Here is a 21,585-nt window from a genome sequence, read left to right as displayed (position 1 = left end):
GAGTCCCTCAGTTTGACTCCCCATAGTTGTGACCTTGTAGTATCTCAGAGAAAAACTGTCCATATCTGCAACTCAAGCATCTCCATCTATTCTATGCTGTCCAATGAAGATATTTAATTTTCTTTCAGAATGTCTTCCAATCAGATTCCTTCCTCACTCTAACATTCCAAGAATCACTTCCTATCTGAAGCACCGTGACCTCATTGAATCTGGCCTTCCTGACACTACCTCTCCACACTAGCCTATGCATTCCACTTCCAGCTGAATCTGTTAAATGCTAAATTAAGATTTGCATCTCCTCTGTCACTATCACACCAGTCATCGCATTTCTTGTATGCTCATACACTGCCCTCATTAAAGCTCTTATGCACGTTTTCCTCAACCATATAATTTAGTGCTTAATTTTATGATCATATATATATATAGGCTACCCGGTGGCCAATGGTAAAGAATCCACCTGCCAAGCTGGAGACACAAGTTCAATCCCCGAGAAAGAAATGGCAAACTGATCCAGTATCCTTGTCTGGGAAATCCCATGGCTGGCTACAGTCCATGAAGTCTCAGAGTCGGACATGACTTAGGGACTAAACAGTAACAACAAGTATATATTACTTCCACAATTAAATCATGAAACTATTCCTCTGGGAAATTTACCTCTTATACATACAAAACCCATCATACGATGTTAGACAAAATTCCCTAAATAGTAGCTTAAGTTTAGACAAAAGGTGGAGAATTTTGAATTCTCCACAAAAGGTGGAGAATTTTGAATTTCAACGAAGAATGAAAGGCAGCCCACACTTCAGAAGGAAAATGGTTAAGTATGAAAGAGACATTGGTTGGAGATAGTTAAAAAATGATCCACACTGCTATTAAGAACTGTTTTTCTTTTAACCATTTAGAGATCACCAATACCTTTGAATAGTTTCTTAAACTTTTAAAAAAATGATAGGGGTTTCATGAAATCTACTCCACTGTCCCTAATCTCCCCAGGTTATTAAAATTAACAAGATCTCACCCTCAGGTTATTTCAGTAGGAAAAAAAGGTTTTGGAGAACTCTGTAAAAAATGTAGCATCTTAACTTTATCTGAGATTGTAAACTAGTTTGGTAAAATGTAGTTTAGGTGATCAGTGGAAAAAAAAGTCAAATTCCAGAAATGCCATGAAATTCTCAAACTCTCTGGAGAAGCTGGGAAGAAATAGGCAAGCAAGAGGGTAGAAAACCCCACTGATAACAAAACATCAATTCCAAAGCTGATCATCATTGTCCTTTAGAGCACTCTTTCTCTAACACACCAAGTAGATGATATTGGGAGTTCCTTGAAAAACAGGGTTTCATGATCAGGTAAAACTAAAAACAGTAGGTTAAGGAAAAAACTTTCCTAAAGTTTAAAATATGCTAATATTATAGCTCTAAGGGCTTCCCAGGTGGCACAAAAGTAAAGACTCTACCTGCTAATGCAGGATACCCAAGAGACCTGGGTTCCATCCTTGGGTTGGGAAGACGCCCTGGAGGAGGAAATGGCAACACACTTGGGCTTTCTTGCGTGGAGAATCCCATGGACAGAGGAGCCTGGAGGACTAGGGTCCATGGGGTCTAAAAGAGGTGGACATGACTGAGTGGTTAAGCACACACACTGAAGCTCTAAGAAGGGAATGTGCTATATATAAGCATTTCCAAAATATATTTGATAACAAATTCCCAGAGCATTTGCAGGGAAATTCCAGGAATACCAGGGACTAGTATTCTAGAATCTCATTTTTGAGAAGCATTGTTCTATAGATTTAAAAACTCATCCCTTAAATGTTAAACTAACTTCTGTGAAAAGGGTCATCACAAAAGTGAGTCAAAAATAAATGTTTGGGCTTTGGGGGCCTTAAAAAAAGTTTCTTTTTGTTTTAAAGAAAGGATTTTCTCTTAGTGGAAAGGTCATTAAATGGGGCAAAAAAACCCTAATTACTGATTTTAAAGGTTTGGAGTAATACAGTGGTTCTCAACCTAGATGCATATTAAAGTCACTGGCCACCACCTTAAAAAAAAAAAAAATCAATATCCAGGTATCATCCCAGACCAATTAAGTATGACTTTTTGAGGGTGGACCCTGAGTATTGACTATTGGTTTAACAATGCCCAGATGACTCCAGGGTGTATTAATGGGGTAGAGTACACTAAACGCTTAAGGGAGTCACAAAGGTCTACTTACATTAAAAGACAAGGGAAAAACAAAGCTGCTAGTAATGGTTTCAAGTGTTATAAGAAAAAGCTTTTTTGATTTTCTTCTTTAAACAAACCTCCAAGTCATAAGTATTCATGTTCAGACTCAAGCTGAAAAGTGTATGCAAAGATATAAGAATGCCTAAGAACTCCTGTACATAAATCTGGTTAATGGACTTTCAATTCCTGCAGGCAGAATATTCTCTTTAAAAATAAAAAAAATCCTTTCTGATCATATATGCTGGAAAAGTATGTTTCAGTCAGTCATCATACAGAAATGAACTAAAATTACTTAACCTTTTAGAAACAAAATCAAGGATTCACAAACTATGGCATTTTATTTCAGAGCCTTTGCTTACATTTGTACAATATATTACATAATTCTTCATTGTTTGCAGATCCTAATATATACTTTATAGCTTTTATTCTATAAGCTTTTCTTCAAGGTTTTGCTGTCAACAAATCTTTACAGTCCTGTACAAATTTGAATAACTTGAAACCATTTTCAACAAAATTAGTTACTGTAAGCACACACTACAAGACTGAAAATGCTTTTCTTAGAAAAGTTGAATGTAAAGGATTCTGACACGTTAGCATCTACAACGCTTCGAAATTCTCACATGTCGTATTGCCAGAAAACAAACAAAACATGCCAGCTCCATCCAAAAGAAGTACACAGAACTACAATTAAAACAGTAAAACAGTCTGTACAGTAAAGTACTGTGTATGAACAGTGCCAGATATTAAATAGCTTGAATGAACACATCCGCAATATACAAATGTCTTACAAAGGTGTAGAATTAAATACAAGTGCCAAACAGAACAGAGATTGGAATCATACAACATAAAGTCAATACAAGTGAAAACAATTTTGCGTTCATTTTGGATTTTATACAAGGCATTTATTTTTTATAGGCCTACCACCCCAATTAGCTATTTATACTTAAAATAACAACCATCCTTTTGAGACAGTTCGTAGCAACAGCCTTGAACCATACTAATAAAGTTTACTTGTTCCTGAAGTTCTCTTGTTGTAGCTCATAATAAAATAAGCAATACAAATGAATTATCTGTATTTAAGGAAAAAGAAACATTTACAAGAAAACACAAAAATATAACTGTTATAATTCATTATGAATAAATATACACTTTGAACTGGCTAAGTACAATCTTTATACATTGTTTAAGATTTAATACAGTTTATTAGCCATTTTCTTTTTTCACACAATGTATTATATCAAAATTAAAAAAAAATACTGATTTATAGAAAAATGGCAAAGTACAGTAGTTCCATTCCAATTTGAAGGGGCATGAAAAGCCACTGCAAGACCTTTTAGCCTAATTCAAACCTGTAAACATGTTCAGTCTTTTTTAAAGAGAATCTTTAATATTTGGTTATCAGGACTGATGTCTAACATCCTGTTAACTGCAGGTTTTGAATTTATTACATGTGCTTGACTTATACAATTAAAGCCACCCTAAGGTGACTTGCTTTAAAAAACAATTAGCTTGTACAAATGAAAATAGGTTCATATTTTTTCATAAATAAATGGAAAAATATCAAATGTTCCAGCTTTAACAAAATACAAGGGAATACATATACAGTAAGTTTTCTTAACATGTTCTGGCCACCCAATGACTGCGCTTACTGTATTGTCTCTACAGGCAGTGAAAAGCCTCCATCTGCCACAGTGGAAGGCCTTCAAGTTACCAGACACACAATTCCCGGACAAGTTGGAAACAATTATTGCTTGAGGAAAAGCAGTCCATTGTACTTTTTCTTCATAAAAAAAGTGCACTTAAGTGCCAAGTCAGCTTGTCAAGAAGCGATTTTTAAATATAAAATAGTGCTTGTCTGATTTTTGTGCCACTGTGCAGTATAAAAAGACGTGGCCCTCAACAGCCGTAAGTGCGAAGTGCCCCAGCAAGTCCTGCTGTCACCTGCACTCAACTGACATTCCGTTCTGGGATGCGCTGGACATTGACGGCTCAGCCAGCGTTAACATGACGGCAGCCGTTATGGAGCTGGATGAAGGGGACGACGACGACGAGGATGTAGCAGCACCTGAGCGAGAGGGAAACCAAGAGCTTAATGGCCGCAGAAGGAAGTGACACACTAGCCCTCTCAACTCGGGTTCTGCTGCAGTCTCCAGAACCACTTACTTACAAGAGCAGTCCATTTTTATGGTACCATAATGTACACAAAGGAAAATCTAGTGCATCTCAGGTAAGGAGACACTGCCAAACTACAGGAAGTAACAACAAAGAAGGGACCAGGGAACGTTCCTGCACTGTTTAAAGGAAAGTGAACTGTGGGCTCAATCCACGGAGATGTGGAAATAAAATAAAGGTAGACTTTCAGTAATAATGAAACAAATGTCAAAAAGACCTTGGAATTCAATAGGAAAATCTGTAATCTATCCCCAAATCTTTTCCCCCTTCCAATTCCTGTATCTTTCTGCTTCTGGAGCTCCTTATGAAATTAAATCGTGATGAGGATGGAAGGCTAATTGCTTTTTGAACTTGGGAAAAATTACTACTACTACACATCACAGCATAACTACTGCCTTTTACTCCACTTGGTTTACAAAGCAAATGACACATAATTTTTTCCTCAAAGAAATTCTCTCAGTGTTATAAATCAGCGTTTGAAAACTTTATATGCACAAGGTTAAAAAAAAAATCACTCAAAGATGGGAGATAAGAGGGAAATGTGAATCTTCCTCTGATTCAGGACCCTCCTAGTCTTCCAAATTCCCCTCCCCACTGTCACCCCCACTGTTACCAACTGCGTCACCATCTTTAAAATGCCACAAGAGGGACTGGTAAATTACTGCCTATTTTTTTGTTGTTAAGAAAATCTGACTGGAACACAACTATGCCTATTTGTTTAGATCTAGCTTATAGCAGATTTCATACATACAATGATAGGGTCCAGTAGTTCTAAAGAGACTACAAGGTCCACAAAGCCCAAAATATTTATTATTTGTCTCTATAGAAAATGTTTGCAACCCCAGTTCTAGAGGAATTTTATCAGTAGAATCTAGACACATGACATGCATATTTAAAATGAAAACACTAGTAACTTTGTTTTTAAAATTGCAAGTGGAATCATAGTACAGAGTCTAACTAGGTTTTATTAGTTGGAGGCTAATTACTTTACAATATTGTAGTGGTTTTTGTCATACATTGACAAGAATCAGCCATGGTTTTACATGTATTCCCCATCCCGATCCCCCCTCCCACCTCCCTCTCTGCCCGATCCCTCTGGGTCTTCCCAGTGCACCAGGTCCGAGCACTTGTCTCATGCATCCAACCTGGGCTGGTGATCTGTTTCACCCTAGATAATATACATGTTTCGATGCTGTTCTCTTGAAACATCCCACCCTCGCCTTCTCCCACAGAGTCTGTTCTATACATTTGTGTCTCTTTCTAACTAGGTTTTTACACTTAGCAATCTGAGATGTTCCTTATCAGTACACATACAGATTTACCTTTTTCTTTTCAAAGCTGAATAGTTTTCCATTATATTTATGAACCGCAACTACTTTAATTCCTTTTTGCTCTTACCAACAATGAATGAATACTTAAGAGCATTATAAATAAAAATTTAAGTGTTTATTTAAATATATTATTGGAGAATACAATTTAATAATTTCTATCTGCTCCTATAAATACTACCATAACAAACTTCTTTGTGGTCACATATTCTTCCTTTGGGACCCATTCTTAGAATTGGAGGTAGCTAGTTGTCCAAAGACACAGTCAAACCATTTCCCAAGATAACTGGGCCTGTGGCCCATCTACTTCAGTTTATTGTGCTTTGCTTCACTGTGCTTCAAAGACACTGTTGTTTACAAATTGAAGGTTTTCAGCACTCTTGCATCCAGCAAGTCTATCGGCACCATTGTTTCCAACAGTATTGCTCACTTTGTGTATGTGTCGCATTTTGATAATTCTCACAATATTTCAAACTTTCTCATTGTTATTATATTTGTTATGGTGGTGGGAGCAGTGAGTTTTGATGTTACTATCACAATTGCTTTGGGATGTCATGAACCATGCCCATTATTATAAAAGACAGTGAACTTTTTGATTACTAAAATAATAACAAAGGACTTAGAATAAAACAAAAACTTAAGTTGATGGAACAGCAGCAGGGTTTGAGAAAACTAACTTCAATTCTGAAAGAAGTTCTATTTTGAGTAATATGCCATCAAACAACATTGCAGAGAAGTCGTTCATGAAAGGAAAAGTCAATTGGTAGCATAAACTTCAGAGTACTACAATGTAGTCTTATGTTAAGAAGTTGCCACAGACACACTAACCTTCAGCAATCTCAACCCATCAATATCGAGGCAAACCCTCCACCAGCATAATGATCACAACGAAGGTTCAGATGATAGCTAGCATTTTTAGCAATTAAGTATTTTCAACTGAGGTATGTTTATTATTCTTTGGGACATGATGCTATCGCACGCTTAACAGACTACAGTACAGTGTAAATATAACTTTCATATGCACTAGAAAACCAAAGAAATTCCTATGGCACACGTCGTTGTGACATTTGCTCTTCTGTAACAGTGCGGAAACGAACCGACATCTTGGAAGTAGGCCTGCACTTTGTTTCAGCAGCCCTGTCAGACTAAAACAACCCCCGTCCCTCAGATTTTAACCTCTCTCACGCCCTCTGGTTCTTCGGGTTCAATGAAAATGTTACAGCCACTCCTAATCTAACACGACCCACCTGATCACTGCCTTACCACTGCTCCACTCTGTTCACAGTGCTTTGTACTGTCTGACATATTACTAGTCTTTTGGGGGGAAGCAGATGGTAAGCTCCATGAAAATGAATATTATGGTTTGAGATAATTATTTTAGATAAAGTTTTTCCATTTTATAGATGAAGAAAATAAGCCTGAGCGGTTACTGCCTGAAGAGTCACAGACACAGTTCACGTGAGCCCAACCGTCGAGTCAAAACTCCTTTGTGTTTAGGTAAAGTAAGGTAAAAACACTTACTTTCTCTTTCTTTCTTCTTTAAACGCTTTCTCCTCCGATCTATGGAAGCTACTTCAGATTTTAATGATAGATAATGTTTTCTGATTTCCTGTAGTTTTTCTTGAAGAATTGTGATTCGTTCAGCACTTGTCATATTTTCCAGGTCCGCTGTGAATTTAAAACTTTCATTAGTATGCATTTGTGAACAAAATTTTAATATATGAGAATATATAGTGTGGTCACAGAATGAGGTCAGGACAGAGAAACTTTAGAAAAAGGCTTATAAATATTGTTTGCCTAAGTTGTTTTCTCCCCAACCTAAAAGACTGCCCAGCACTAATACATGCAAGGTAATTTTTGAGTGAATGTGTAGAATTAAAGACCTTATGACCTAAATAAACATGGATGTTAAAATTTCCACATTTGCGCCCCACCCCCCAAAAAATCCACATATGTGTACAGCATCACCATAGTACATCATTAAAAATTATACTTAGAAATAAGATTGGAAAGACACCAAAATGTTTAAACTGCATATATTTTTGAATGTTACAACTCTGAACAAAATGTTTTCTCATCTTCTTTTTTTGATTTTTTAATATGCATAACTCTGAAATTGTTAGAAAAATTTTCAAATGCTCTGAAGCAATTTTCAGTCTCCTAAGAGTATTTCCTTGCATGAGAAACTCTGAAGTAGTCTCTTTTTAAAAAGGAAAAAAAAAAAAAAAACTTGTAATGGCTATTTTTCAGGTATACAAAGGTTTTACAAAGAGTAGTATAACAGAGTCACATATACTAATCAGCTTCAATAATTAGCAATTCATTGTAAATTCTGTCTCATGTAAACCCTAAACAATCCACTTCCCAGGAGCAACACTAGATTTTTTACAGTAAATTTCTGACATTATATCAGAAATATCTAGTCAGTGTTGATATGTGCCTCAAATGCCTTAACATACTGAGTAAAGTAAGCCAGACATCATTTATATGTGGAAATATCATATGACATCATTTATATGTGGAATCTAAAAAATGATGACAAATGAACTTATAAAACAGAAAAAAACTGACAGAGAACAATCTTATGGTTGCTGGTGGGAGAAGGATGGTGGGAAGGGATAGTTAGGGAATTTGGGGGACATGTACACACTGCTATATTTAAAATGGATAACCAACAAGGTGAAGAAAAATTACTGGGAAGAAGTTTCTATTGCTTCACCTCTGACTTAGCATATGCCACTTACACATCTGAAAACTCCATTTGTAAACTTTGGGTAATCGATTACTGGGTTCCTTGAGGTCAGGATCTTTATCACCATTCTTCCCGCATTTTCCTGGAGACTGCGTCCTAGCAGGAGATTTGGTACCATGAGCCTTCATCCCAGTGGAAACTGATTTGATGGGCTGAGCCTTAGTTACACTTTCACCAGCAGAAAGTTCTTCACTATCACTACTATTTGCTGAAAAAAAAAAAAAATTTTTTGTAAGCATTAGTAAACAGAAAGTAATCATAATCTGTTACAAATTGAAGTGGACAATTTAAAAATTAACCATTTCAGTTCACTACTACAGTAAACAACTTGCTTTACAGACCCTGCCTAAAAACTTGGAAAATCATCAAGTATAAACACAGCAGCACATCAGTTAAGGAAAACAAAAACTCTTCTTACCTGAATCGCCAATAATGTATTTTTAAAAAATACTCAATCTTTCATTATATTTGGTAGATTGCCAAAAATGTGACAACTATTTAAACAGCTTTTAACTCTACTATATTAAAATATATAGAGAGATAGACAGTAGAATACAGCATTTTTAAAATGAATCATATGAAAACTTCTTAATTTCATATTTTAAATTGTGTACATGCAACACTTTCCTACTTCTCTGGCCAAATCAATGATGCACAATCATTACATTCAATAAAGAATTCTTTGAAAATAAATTCTAAATTTTAATATATACAATGATTTCTTGAGAAACTCCTGTATCATAACCTGTTGACTAAAATAAATCATAGGTTTTACCCTGATAAATATATTCAGTAATTATGAAGAATTCAGAAGTCTATGCAATAATGTTACATCTGCCTTTGTTGATTAAAACCTCAACAAAGTGTGTGCGAGTGTGTGTGTGTGCATGTGAGTGTGTGTGTGTGAGTGTGAGAGTGAGTGTGTGTGCGTGCGCGCACACGCGCTCAGTCGTATCCAACTCTCTGTGACTTTATGGACTGTAGCCTACCAGGCTCCCCTGTACATGGAATTTCCGAGGCAACAATACTGGCGTGGGTGGCCATTTCCTACTTCACAGCATCTTCCTGACCCAGGGATCGAACCTGTGTCTCTGTTATCTCCTGCATTGGTAGATGGGTTCTTTATCACTGTGTCACCTGGGAAGCCCAAAGCCTCAGTACCAGAATGGAAATCTTTAACATCTTGACATGTGACTAGGTGATGGAACTGCTATTTCCATAAATTACCTCTTTCTGGATACAAAGCATTACTGTAGATTCTATGAGAGTTAATTCATTTGACTAAATTATTCTCAGAGAACTGTTTCCTCATTCTGATTTACCAAGATATAAGTCCAATAATTAAAATGGAAGAATTATATGATCAACTGCTATAGCTCAAAATTATATGAATATGTCAACTGACTTGTTGAAAATGAGCCCTCTTGGAGAATGTCATTTAAAAGTCTTAAAGATAAAAACATTACAGTGTAGTTAAAAAACAGTCTTGAATATCCTTTCAGTTACTTCAAATGTGACATCAATCTGGCATTCGAATTTATCCATTTTCTTTTATCAATTCTTCATTAACAATAGCTACCCTCCAAAAAATAATAGTTAAACTCTAAAAAACTGAAAAGTATTCCAGACAGGAAAGACACAACAACTCCTCCCCACTGTGGTGTTCGGAGTAAAGAAACTCCACCACTCTTTCGTACATGTCTTAAAAGAATCCCTTCCCAGTCCCCCCACTGCTGCTCTGGAACCCCAGGCAACTCCTAGCTCAGCCACCCAAGGCTTGGCCCCACTCGGATGCAGTGGTCTGCCTCAGCTCGGCTTTCATGGCCTCACTGAACACAGCCGCCCGGGGCCCCGAAGGATGCCATATTCACCGCCTGGAAGTCATATGGGCTCAGGAGAACCGCGGGGAGCTGGCCGCAAAACCCTTTTCTGCACTGAAGTGCAGCCAAGCCGGCCGATAGCAAAGGTCAGGCAGTGGAGGTGGCAGGAATCTCCTGGAAGAGCAGCAGGAGGTCAGTGTGGGGCACCTGAAAAAAAATTCTTTACATATTTTCTGCTTCGTACTTTGTCTACGAGAGAGAGAAAAAACGTGCAGCTCTCAGGAGAAATACAATATATATATTCCTGTAGACTGATAAATAAGAATCACTGCTAAAGTCATTAGTTAGAACATATTTTAACCCAAGTATTCTTAGAGCTGCTCTTGAATACACAGTTCAGGATATCAAAGATAAAGATAGTAGGCTGCAGCTATTGGAATTACAGCTCTAAAGCTATCTTGATTGTTCTCTTCTAGGCTGATTTTGCCTGAAAGGATTACAAAGCAATCAGTTTCACTATAATAAAAAGAATATATAATTCAAGTATTTCATAATATATAATATATATAATGAAAAAGAATTTGCACATAAAACTAACAAAAATGTTGGTGTTTATATTATACTATTATTTTTTAAAAAGATCACCTGATCATTCATCAGCAATCAATACCACTGCTGAATAAGAGCAAATTGCTCAATCCTAAAATCTACCTACAGTCAAGAGACTTCTGTGTGATTTTTGCAGGGGTAGAGACAACAATCAAAACATTACCTATCCCATATCCTAAATACCCTTTTCTTAAAGGGAGCAAAAACCATATCCACCATTATCTTTACATTTAAAAAATCAGAGATCTCACACTTACTGCCTTTTCCCTTCTTTTTGTTGTTTACCACTGTAGATTTATGGCTTCGTTTCTGCTTTTTTGATGAATTTCCTCCTCCCTGAGCTTCTTTCACTCTTTTCTGACCTGTACAGGCTTTGATGGGGAAAAGAAACTATTAAGTAACACAAAATAAAATCAAGCTTGTCCCCAGGTATAAATTCATTCCACATTTTAGAAGAATAGACCAATTCTGAAACTATACATGTTGAGATTTATAAGTTATCATAGAAATTATTAGAATTTTTAAAAGTCATTAATGAACTGATTTATCACACATAATAAAACTAGAGTTTTGTAAAGAAGCAAATAAAGCACTTCCCTGGTGGCTGAGTGGTAAAGAATCTGCCTGCCAATGGAGGAGACATGGGTTCTATCCCTGATCTGGGAAGATCCTACATGCCGCAGAACAACTGAGCCTGTGTGCCACAACTACTGAGCCCACACTCTAGACCCCAGGAGTCGCAACTACCGAGGCCCTTGTGCCCTGGAATCCAGGCTGGGCAACAAGAGAAGCCACTGAAATGAGAAGCCTGCACAGTGCAACCAAGAGCGACCCTGCTGACCGCACCTGGAGAGAAGCCTGCACAGCAACAAAGACCCGGCACAACCACAAATAAACAAATACATAGAAACCAGTCAAGTGTGCACATCCTTCCTGGGCAATGGTTAACATGTACACCACGTACAAATCCAGCACAGTAGCTCTAAAAAGCTACTTCTTGGTAGGAAGTCATTCCAAACTATTACAAAGGCTCCCTTTTCCTCAAGGATTAGCCCAAGTCCTACCTTCCCTGATGCCCAGGCTTCAATGATTAACTGCTACTCCTAACTACAGTCTCTCTACTTCTAATAGGATCCTCAGCATCTGCTATGTTTCCAGCTTTGTAATTATATGTATTGTTTCTCAGACTATATAGTAATCTCTTTTTCCTGAGATTTATAAAGTCTTATCTCTATTCCACTGCAGTGTCAGATACTATTAATATAATGACAATACAATCAATACTATGATAAAATTATGCCATGCTTGTTAGAAAAAATGTTTCTTAATCCTGTTACAACGGTAACATATACAAGACATGACTTTGTTGGTAAAAGAATAGAACAAGCTATTTTAAATGTTTTGTTTGCAACTTTTTAGTTGTTTTTTTAATGGGTTACATCTAATTGGTAACTTTTCCTAAGGCTATTTTAATATAACAAGGTGAACCATAAAGAAAGTGATTTAGATATTATCTATGTTAAAGTACAGAATCTTAACAATAATCGCCAAATTTCTCTCCAAAAGAGTTTAATTCTGAAACTTTCGTCTCCAAGAAATAAAAAGCTTACTGTAGGCTAACCTGGAAGGCAATCTTAAATCTAAATTGTAAAACTTACATTTTTACTTTTAATATAAAGTCAAGTCTTCAATATCTGCTGACAAATTTACTCCTTGTGCAAATAAAAGGAGCCATATGAAACAGGTACTTAAGAATTTATTTTTAAAGAGATACAAATTCTAAAAAATTCTGTAATATGCTTTGATTTGATAAGACAGATATACCCTAAATGAAGTTCTCAAATTGCTTACTTTTTAACCCAGTCAAGATTAAGATTCAAAAGGGCAATACTGACATAGTCTATCAGAAGACAAGCTATCATATTTCTTGTTGAAAACACATCTCAATCTTTCATAAGATATTAGGAGCATGGTGAGGATGCAACCTCTTCAGAATTATGATTAAAAGTTCATTATATTATATTGAAAGCTTCTCTAATCATCTGCAATAAAAGCTTCTTTCATTTTGAGGATATTTATGCCTGGATAATTCAATTCCGGGAGACAGTACGACACACAGACATAATCACAGTAGCTATGTGTGTAAATGTTTAAATAAAAAAAGAAAGATAATTGAAATCTATTGCAACTACCTTTTTTACTTAGTATTTTTTGAAAAATGTTTTAAGACAAAATTATTTGTGTGATAGTTATGTCAATTATATCTCAGGGAAACAAGAAATAGGGGGGAAAAAGGTTTATGAGAGAAAACTTCAAGCTAACTAATTTGGTCTAGACTGTATCTCTTTAAGTTTACCTAAAAACCTGAAATCAGTATAATAAAATCTGGTATGTTATATAACATACATACCCTAGTGCTTCACACTGGAAAAGTGTGTTTCAAAGCCAAGTGTCAGCTTACAGTATACTGATTTAAAGACACCTGAATGAAGTGGTTTATGAGAAGAATGTCAGAAGTACAGCTATGGCACCAGTAAAAAGGCATTAAGACTTTAGGGAAGGACAGAATAAACACTGGTCCTTCAAACTGGAAGCTAGGCAACCAAGGAAGCACCAAATGCCACTACAAACCCTCACACGACGGTCAGGCTCGAGAATCAGTCTGACATGGCTATCTGAGGAGAGACTGGCATGGACAGGTGGGTGCTCCAAACCCCTACATAGAGCACTCTGGCTAAGAGTGGACGAGTCCATCAGTAAATCAGAATGTTAGTGAGAAAATGCGTGGGACAGCTGCAAAAACAATGTTACAGAAATATATTTAAGCTGCTCATGCCAGGCAGTCAACCAGTATATAATGAGTTTTCAAACAGGTCTGGATTTGGGCCTGGGTGCATTTTCCATTAAAAAGCACATGGTCTGGTCCACTGTGAAACGTCACTGGTGGCTGAAGTGGAAAAAACACTCAATTCTCAAGCTGTTAAATGCATCCCACCTTCCATTACCCACATTACCTTTCACACTGCCATTTTCGCCATGTTCACACAAGTACTCCACATGAACACCTCATGCTGTAGTGAGGGACATGAAACCCTTGAAGCTCTAAGGGGGAACAATCTGAAAGCACGAGACTGGGGCCTGTGGCCTCACCTTTCTCAGGATGCTCTGCCTCAGGCTGAGTGCTGCTGCTCGAGCTCACACTGGCATCAAAGCCCGCGGGCGAGCTGTTGCCTTCCGACTGCAGGTCCTGGAGCTCCCCCGTGACACTGTCCACTTCGATCGTGCTGTCGGTCTCGCTCTTGATGCTGCGGACCTCTTCGTGGTTTGGGGCCAGCGGCTCTGACACTGTTACAGAAGGAGGCTGCCGACTGGCTTCCGTCACGGTGACTGAGGAAGGGGACTCGGGTGTCGTGGGAGGGGTGTTGAGCACTGAATTGCTGCCGCTGCTCGGAAATTCCGACTTTTTGTCACTGACCTCCGCTGGCTTCTCCTCAGTGGGCTTGCCCTCTGCACCGGCTGAGGGCGGGGCGGCCAGATCGGTGTTGGAGCAGCTCTCCTCCTCGGCCACAGTCTGCAGGGACCCCTCAGCCGGCCCCTCTTCTGGGGCAGGATGGGGTGGGGAGGCGGCGGCCTCAGTGTCAGAGTCTGAGAAAAGCTCCTTCAGCGTTTTTTTAGGCCACTGACCCTGAATACTTGACCAGACATCTTTTCGATCTTTTGCTCTGCTGTTCTGAAGTCTTTCATCAGAGTTATTTAAAAGTTTTATCCTTTTTTCGGCCACTTCTGAAAATCCTGAATAGAAACCAGTTGTCCGTAGAGACTTTCTTTTCTCCTCCAAACCATTGTACTTCTTAGTGGGTGTCACCTTGGCTTTGGACTTTTCTTCTTCGTCCTCATCGGAAGAGCTATTGCTACTATTTTCTATGCAAAGGGCTTCTTTGTTCTTGGCTTTATCCTCCTTTTTACTTGGGGAGCCGCTTTTTAAACACTCCTCAGTATTGCAGTACCTTCTTTTACCACGTTTCACTGGTGGCTTTGAAGATTTATCAGCAGTGTCCTTTTTGACATCCTTTCTCTTTTTTGTGACTTCATCTTCTTCTTCATAATCAGTATCTTCAGATAATGCTTCCATATCTTTTCTTAAGCTTTCTGGAGATTTCGACAAGGGTTTGGCTACTACCAAATCTGCGTGGACTTTGTTTTCTTCAAGCAAAGATGAACTGTTCTGTTCCTCTTTGGACGTAAGATCATTTCTGTTATGGGTCAAATGATCAATCTTAGATTCTTCCTTGCCATGATTATCTAAGTCTTGAATACTTGTTTCATCCTCTTGCTCACTGTCTTCAGCAGAACTTTCAGAAGCTAGAAGAGAAAGAAAAAACAATGAGTATGGTAAGAATACCAGCGACGTCTTCTCTGGGCCCACTAATATAAACAAGTATTAGCTCGTATGTTTATAACCACTTCAGGTTGCTAGGTTTTATCCTCATTTTACAACTGAGGAAACTGAGCTTCAGAGAGAAGACATTCACCCAATCATGAAAACGTTTTATATCATGACTACAGTGGGAGTGACACTACTGTATACTTTTGTCAAAACTCATCATATTGTAAACATAAAACTCGTGACTTTCATCATTTGTAAATTATACTTCAATAAAGCAGATTATAAAAAAGAAAGAATCTTCTCCAAATTTATGAGCAGAACATAGTGGAGTCAGGATGTAGTTCCAGGATGTTCAAACTCCAAAGTGTATATTCTTATAAAAGTGTAGTCTTCACTTTCAATGTGGCAATGACAACTCACAAATTTTGTAAGCAATGTATTTCTACCATAGATGCTTTAGAGAACACCACAATTAACTTTACACAAACATCAGTTCAGTTCAGTTCAGTTACTCAGTCATGTCCGACTTTTTGCAACCCCATGGACTGCAGCACACCAGGCTTTCCTGTCCATCACCAACTCCCAGAGTTTACCCAAACTCATGTCCATTGAGTCGATGATGCCATCCAACCATCTCATCCTGTCGTCCCCTTCTCCCGCCTTCAATCTTTTCCATCAAAAAAGTCAGTTCTTCGCATCAGGTGGCCAGAGTACTGGATTTTCAGCTTCAACATCAGTCCTTCCAATGAATATTCAGGACTGATTACCTTTAGGATGGAAAGGTTGGATCTCCTTGTAGTCCAAAGGACTCTCAAGAGTCTTCTCCAACACCATAATCCAAAAGCATCAATTCTTTGGTGCTCAGCTTTCTTTATAGTCCAACTCTCACATCCTTACATGACTACTGGAAAAACCACAGCCTTGACTAGACAGACTTTTGCTGGCAAAGTAATATCTCTGCTTTTTAATATGCTGTCTAGGTTGGTCATAACTTTCCTTCCAAGGATTAAGCGTCTTTTAATTTCAAGGCTGCAGTCACCATCTGCAGTGATTTTGGAGCCCCCAAAAATAAAGCCTGACACTGTTTCCACTGTTTCACCATCTATTTGCCATGAAGTGATGGGACTGGAGGCCATAATCTTAGTTTTCTGAATGTTGAGCTTTAAGCCAACTTTTTCCCTCTCCTCTTTCACTTTCATCAAGAGGCTCTTTAGTTCTTCTTCACTTTCTGCCATAAGGGTGGTGTCATCTGCATATCTGAGGTTATTGATATTTCTCCCAGCAATCTTTTTTGCTGGGAGAAATATACAAACATATCTACACAATTTATTCCTTAAATGTTCCTTTTAGCAAAGTATAATAATAATAGCTTTTATTATGACTTTAATATAACATTTACTGATAAACTGTTATATACCAGGTACTATGAAATGGTTTGTACAGATCATCTCATTCAATCTCACAATCCTATGAGCATCTGTTATGAGCCTCATTTTATACTTTAAGATACTAGGATTTAGAGAGGCTAGTAAACCACCCCAGAGCTAAAATAAATCAAGATCAAATTTAAATCTCAGTTCCCTGATTCCAGAATTTAGAGCTAACTATACTACACTCTACTGAGATATCCATATGTATCCTTCGATAAGTTTGTTAAACATAAAAAAGAATGGATACAATTAAGATGGTTATTTAATCTTTTCACTGTGTTCCTAAATAACTGAATTTGAAATAACTGAGTTTGCTTAAATTCATATCCATTGAGTTGGTGATGCTATCTAACCATCTCATCCTCTGCACCCTCTTTCTCCTTTTGCCGTCAATCTTTTCCAATAGTTGGCTCTTCGAATTATGTGACCATAGTACTGTAGCTTTAGCCTCAGTATCAGTCCTTCCAATGAATATTTAGGGTTGATTTACTCCTTTAGGATTGACTGGTTGGATCTCCTTGCTGTCCAAGGGACTCTCAAGAGTCTTCTCCAGCACCACAATTTGAAAGCATCAATTCTTTCGCACTCAGCCTTTTATGGTCCAACTTTCGCATCCATGAATGACTACTGGAAAAACCACAGCTTTGACTATATGGACCTTAGTCAACAAAGGGATGTCTCTGTTTTTTAATATGCTGTCTAGGTTTGTTGTAGTTTTTCTATCAAGGAGCAAGCATCTTTTAATATCATGGCGGCAGTCACTGTCTGCAGTGATTTTGGAGCCCAAGAAAATAAAATCTATCGGTTTCCAGTTTTACCCCATCTATTTGTCATGAACTGATGGGATCAGATCCCATGATCTTCATTTTTTGAATGTTTTTTAAGCCAGCTTTTTCACTCTTCTCCTTCACGCTCAATAAGAGGCCTTTTAGTTCCTCTTCATGTTCTGCCATTAGAGTGGTATGATCTGTATATCTGAGGTTGTAGCTATCTCTCCCCGCAATCCTGATTCCAGCTTGTGATTCACCCAGCTCAGCATTTCGCATGAGGTACTCTGTATAAAGGGCTTCCCAGGTGGCACAAGTGGTAAAGAACCTGCCTGCCAATGCAGGAAACGAAAGAGACACGGGTTTGATCCCTGGGCTGGGAAGATTCCCTGGAGGAGGGCATGGCAACCCACTCCAGTATTCTTGCCTGGAGAATGCCATGGACAGAGGAGCCTGATAGACTACAGTCCATAGGGTCTCACAGAGTCGGACACGACTGGTGACTTAGCATGCACTCTGCATAGAAGTTAAATAAGTAGGGTGACAATATGCAGCCTTGTCACACTCCTTTCCCAATTTTGAACCAGTCTGTTGTATCATGTCCGGTTCTAACTATTGCTTCTTGATCTGCATACAGGTTTCTCAAGAGGCAGGTAAGGTGGTCTGGTATTCTCATCTCTCTAAGAATTTTCCACAGTTTGTTATGATCCACACAGTCAAAGGCTTTAGCATAGTCAAGGAAGCAGATGTTTTTCTGGATTCCCTCGCTTTCCTTATGATCCAATAAATGTTGGTTATTTGATCTCTGGTTCCTCTGCCTTTTCTAAACCCAGCTTGTACATTTGGAAGCTCACGTACTATTAAAGCCTAGCTTGAAGGATTTTGAACATAACCTTTATTAGCATGTGAAACAAGTACAGTAGTTGGAACATTCCATGGCATTGCCCTTCTTTGAGCCTGGAATAAATACTGACCTTTTCTAATCCTGTGGCCACTGCTAAGTTTTCCAAATTTGCTGACATACTGAATGTAGCACTTTAACAGCATCATCTTTTGGGATCTGATAGTTCAGCTGGACTTCCACCTCCTCCACTAGCTTTTTTCATAATGATGCTTCGTAAGGCTCATGTGACATCACACTCCAGATGTATGGCTCTAACACCATCATGGTTATCCAGGCCATTAAGACTTTTTTTGTACAGTTCTGGATATTCTTGCCACCTTTCTTAATCTCTTCTTCTTTTATTAGGTCCTTACCATTTCTCTCCTTTATCATGTCCATTCTTGCATGAAATGTTCCCTTGCTATTTCCAGTTTTCTTGAAGAGATCTCTAGTCTTTCCCATTCAATTATATTCCTCTATTTCTTTGCACTGATCACTGAGGAAAGCTTTCTTATCTCTCCTTGCTATTCTTTGGAAGTCTGCATTCAGTTGAGCGTATCTTTCCCGTTCTCCCTTGCCTTTCACTTGTCTTCTTTTCTCAGCTATTTGTAAAGCCTCCTCAGACAACCACTTTGCTTCTTGCATATTCTTTTCTCGGGGATGGTTCTGGTCACTGCCTCCCATACAATTGTTACAAACCTCCATCCATAGTTCTTCAGGCACTCTGTCTACAAGATCTAATCCCTTAAATCTATTAATCACCTCTGGTGTATAATCATAAGGGATTTGATTTAGGGCATACCTGAATGGCCTAGAGGTTTTCCCCACTTTCTTCAATTTAAGTCTCTATTTTGCAATAAGAAGCTCATGATCTGAGCCACAGTCAGCTCCAGGTGTTGTTTTTGCTGACTGTATAGAGCTTCTCCATCTTTGGCTGAAAAGAATATAATTAATTTGATTTCGGTATTGACCATCTAGGAATGTCCAGATGGTCATCTCTTGTGTTGTTGGAAAAGGGTGTTTGCTGTGACCAAAGTGTTTTCTTGACAAAACTCTGTTAGCCTTTGCCCTGCTTCATTTTATACTCCAAGGCCAAACTTGTCAGTTATTCCAGGTATCTCTTGACTTCCTACTACTTTTGCATTCCAATCCCCTATGATGAAAAGGACTTTTTTTTTTTTGGTGTTAGTTCTAGGTCTTGTAGGTCTTCATAAATAAGTCAACTTCAGGCACTTCAGCATTAGTGGTTGGGCACAAACCTGGATTACTGTGATGTTGAATTTTTGCCTTGGAAATGAATTGAGATCATTCTGTCATTTTTGAGACTGCACCCAAGTATCGCATTTCAGACTCTTCTGTTGGGTATTAGGGCTATTCCATTTCTTCTAAGGGATTCTTGCCTGCACTAGTAGATATAATAGGTCATCTGAATTAAATTTGCCCATTCCTATCCATTTTAGTTCACTGATTTCTAAGATGTCAATGTTCACTCTTGCCATCTCCTTCTTGACCACATCCAATTTACCTTGATTCATGGACCTAACATTCTGGGTTCCTATTCCATAGTGTTCTGCACAGCATTAGACTTTACTTTCACACCAGACACATCCACAACTGAGTGTCATTTCCACTTTGGCGTAGCTGCTTCATTCTTTCTGGAGCTACTAATAATTGCCGTCTGCTGTTCCCTGGTAGCATACTGGACATTTTCTGATCTGGGTGGTTCATCTTCAGGTGTCATATCTTTTTGCCTTTTCATACTGTTCATGGGAAGAGTACTGGAGTGGTCTGCCATTCTCCCCTCCAGTGGACACATTACTTTTTCAGAACTCTCCACTGTGACCCGTCCACCTTGGATGGCCCTACACAGCATGGCTCATAGCTTCACTGAGTTATGCAAGCCTCTTCACTACGGCAAGGCTGTGATCAATGAAGGAGCGAGTAATACATATACACAGTGAAAACTAATTTACTCTCATAACAAAACACCAACAGCTCCTCTTTTCTTCCTTCCACAGCTTCCAAAATCTCATAACTATTTCCATTCAAGTTACTATCATCATCTCTTAATAGTATACTATTTGTTGATATATATATAAGCAATGAGAATTCTCTTATTAATTCCTCCATCCCCTTCTGCCACACTTTGTATATAAGTAGTGTTGGAAAAGCTGGACTGCTAAATGTAAATCAATGAAGTCAGAACACACCCGCAGACCATACACAAAAATACACTCAAAACAGCTGAGTTAAGTATAAGACATGACACCCTAAATCTCCTAGAAGAGATCACAGACAAAACATTCTCTGACATAAATTGTACCAATGTTTTCTTGGGTTCATCTCCCAAGGCACTAGAAATAAAAGCAAAAATAAACAAATGTGATCTAATCAAATTAGTTAAGATTTTGCACTACAAAGGAAATCACAACCTATGGACTGAGAGAAAATATTTGCAAACAACACAACCGACAAGGCTTAATTTCCAAAATATACAAATTGCTCATACAACTCAACAACAACAACAAAAGAACAAACAATCCAACTGAAAAATGGGCAGAAGACCTAAAAAGCAGACAGACAGATGGCCAACAGGCACATGAAAAGATGCTCAACATCACTAAGTATCAGAGAAATGCAAATCAAAACTACAGTGAGGCACCAGTCAGAATGGCCATCATTAAAGTTTCCTAATAACAAATGCTGGAGAAGATCTGGAGAAAAGGGGACCCTCATACACTGCTGGTGGGGAAGTAAACTGGTGCAGCTACTGTGGAAAAGAGAATGGAGGCTCCTTAAAAAAGCTATAAACAGAGTTTTTGTCTTTCTTGCTGTATGATTCAACGGTCCCACTCCTGGGACATCTGGAAAAAACTATAATTTGAAAAGATACATGTATCCCACTGTTCATAGCAGCAGTTATTTCTAATAGCCAAGACATGGAAGCAACCCTAAATGGCCACTGACAGACAAATGGATAAATAAGATGTGGTACATATATACAATGAGATACTACTCAGCCATACAAAAAGAAGGAAACGAGGCCATTTGAAGCAACATGGATGGATCTAGAGATTATCACACTAAACGAAGTTAAATCAGAGAAAGCAAATACCATATATCATCACTGACATGTGGAATCTTAACTATGACACAAATTATTTATGAAACAGAAACAGACTTGAAGAAATAGAAAACAAACTTATGATTAACAAAGGGGA

At 38.1% G+C, this 21,585-nt stretch overlaps 1 protein-coding gene and 1 long non-coding RNA gene across 11 annotated transcripts in view; one reads left to right on the top strand and one right to left on the bottom strand.

Moving 5' to 3' along the window:
* Positions 1–2,528: 2,528 nt before the first annotated feature.
* Positions 2,529–21,585, bottom strand: part of ARID4B (AT-rich interaction domain 4B) — a 136,130-nt gene continuing 117,073 nt past the window's right edge. For 9 of the 10 annotated variants that reach the window (XM_020890544.2, XM_020890545.2, XM_070471064.1 and 6 more), the window contains 5 exons: positions 14,048–15,259; positions 11,155–11,268; positions 8,461–8,676; positions 7,238–7,384; positions 2,529–4,281 (listed from right to left, as the gene is read on the bottom strand). In XM_020890544.2, coding sequence (XP_020746203.1) covers positions 4,154–4,281; positions 7,238–7,384; positions 8,461–8,676; positions 11,155–11,268; positions 14,048–15,259 — 1,817 coding nt within the window. In that variant the 3' untranslated portion in view covers positions 2,529–4,153. Of the gene's footprint in view, positions 4,282–7,237; positions 7,385–8,460; positions 8,677–10,339; positions 10,496–11,154; positions 11,269–14,047; positions 15,260–21,585 lie in introns of those variants that run through there. The other variant, XR_011488823.1, reaches the window with a different exon arrangement.
* On the top strand, positions 4,279–7,380 carry LOC139036088 (uncharacterized). The gene is made up of 2 exons (XR_011488824.1): positions 4,279–4,443; positions 7,120–7,380. It is a non-coding gene; the product is annotated as an uncharacterized lncRNA (long non-coding RNA).

The sequence above is a fragment of the Odocoileus virginianus genome, chromosome 7 (assembly GCF_023699985.2).
Source record: "Odocoileus virginianus isolate 20LAN1187 ecotype Illinois chromosome 7, Ovbor_1.2, whole genome shotgun sequence".
In the NCBI taxonomy this organism is placed as follows: Eukaryota; Metazoa; Chordata; class Mammalia; order Artiodactyla; family Cervidae; genus Odocoileus; species Odocoileus virginianus.
Note: the sequence above shows the minus strand (reverse complement) of the source record. Positions and strands in the feature narration are given on the sequence as shown.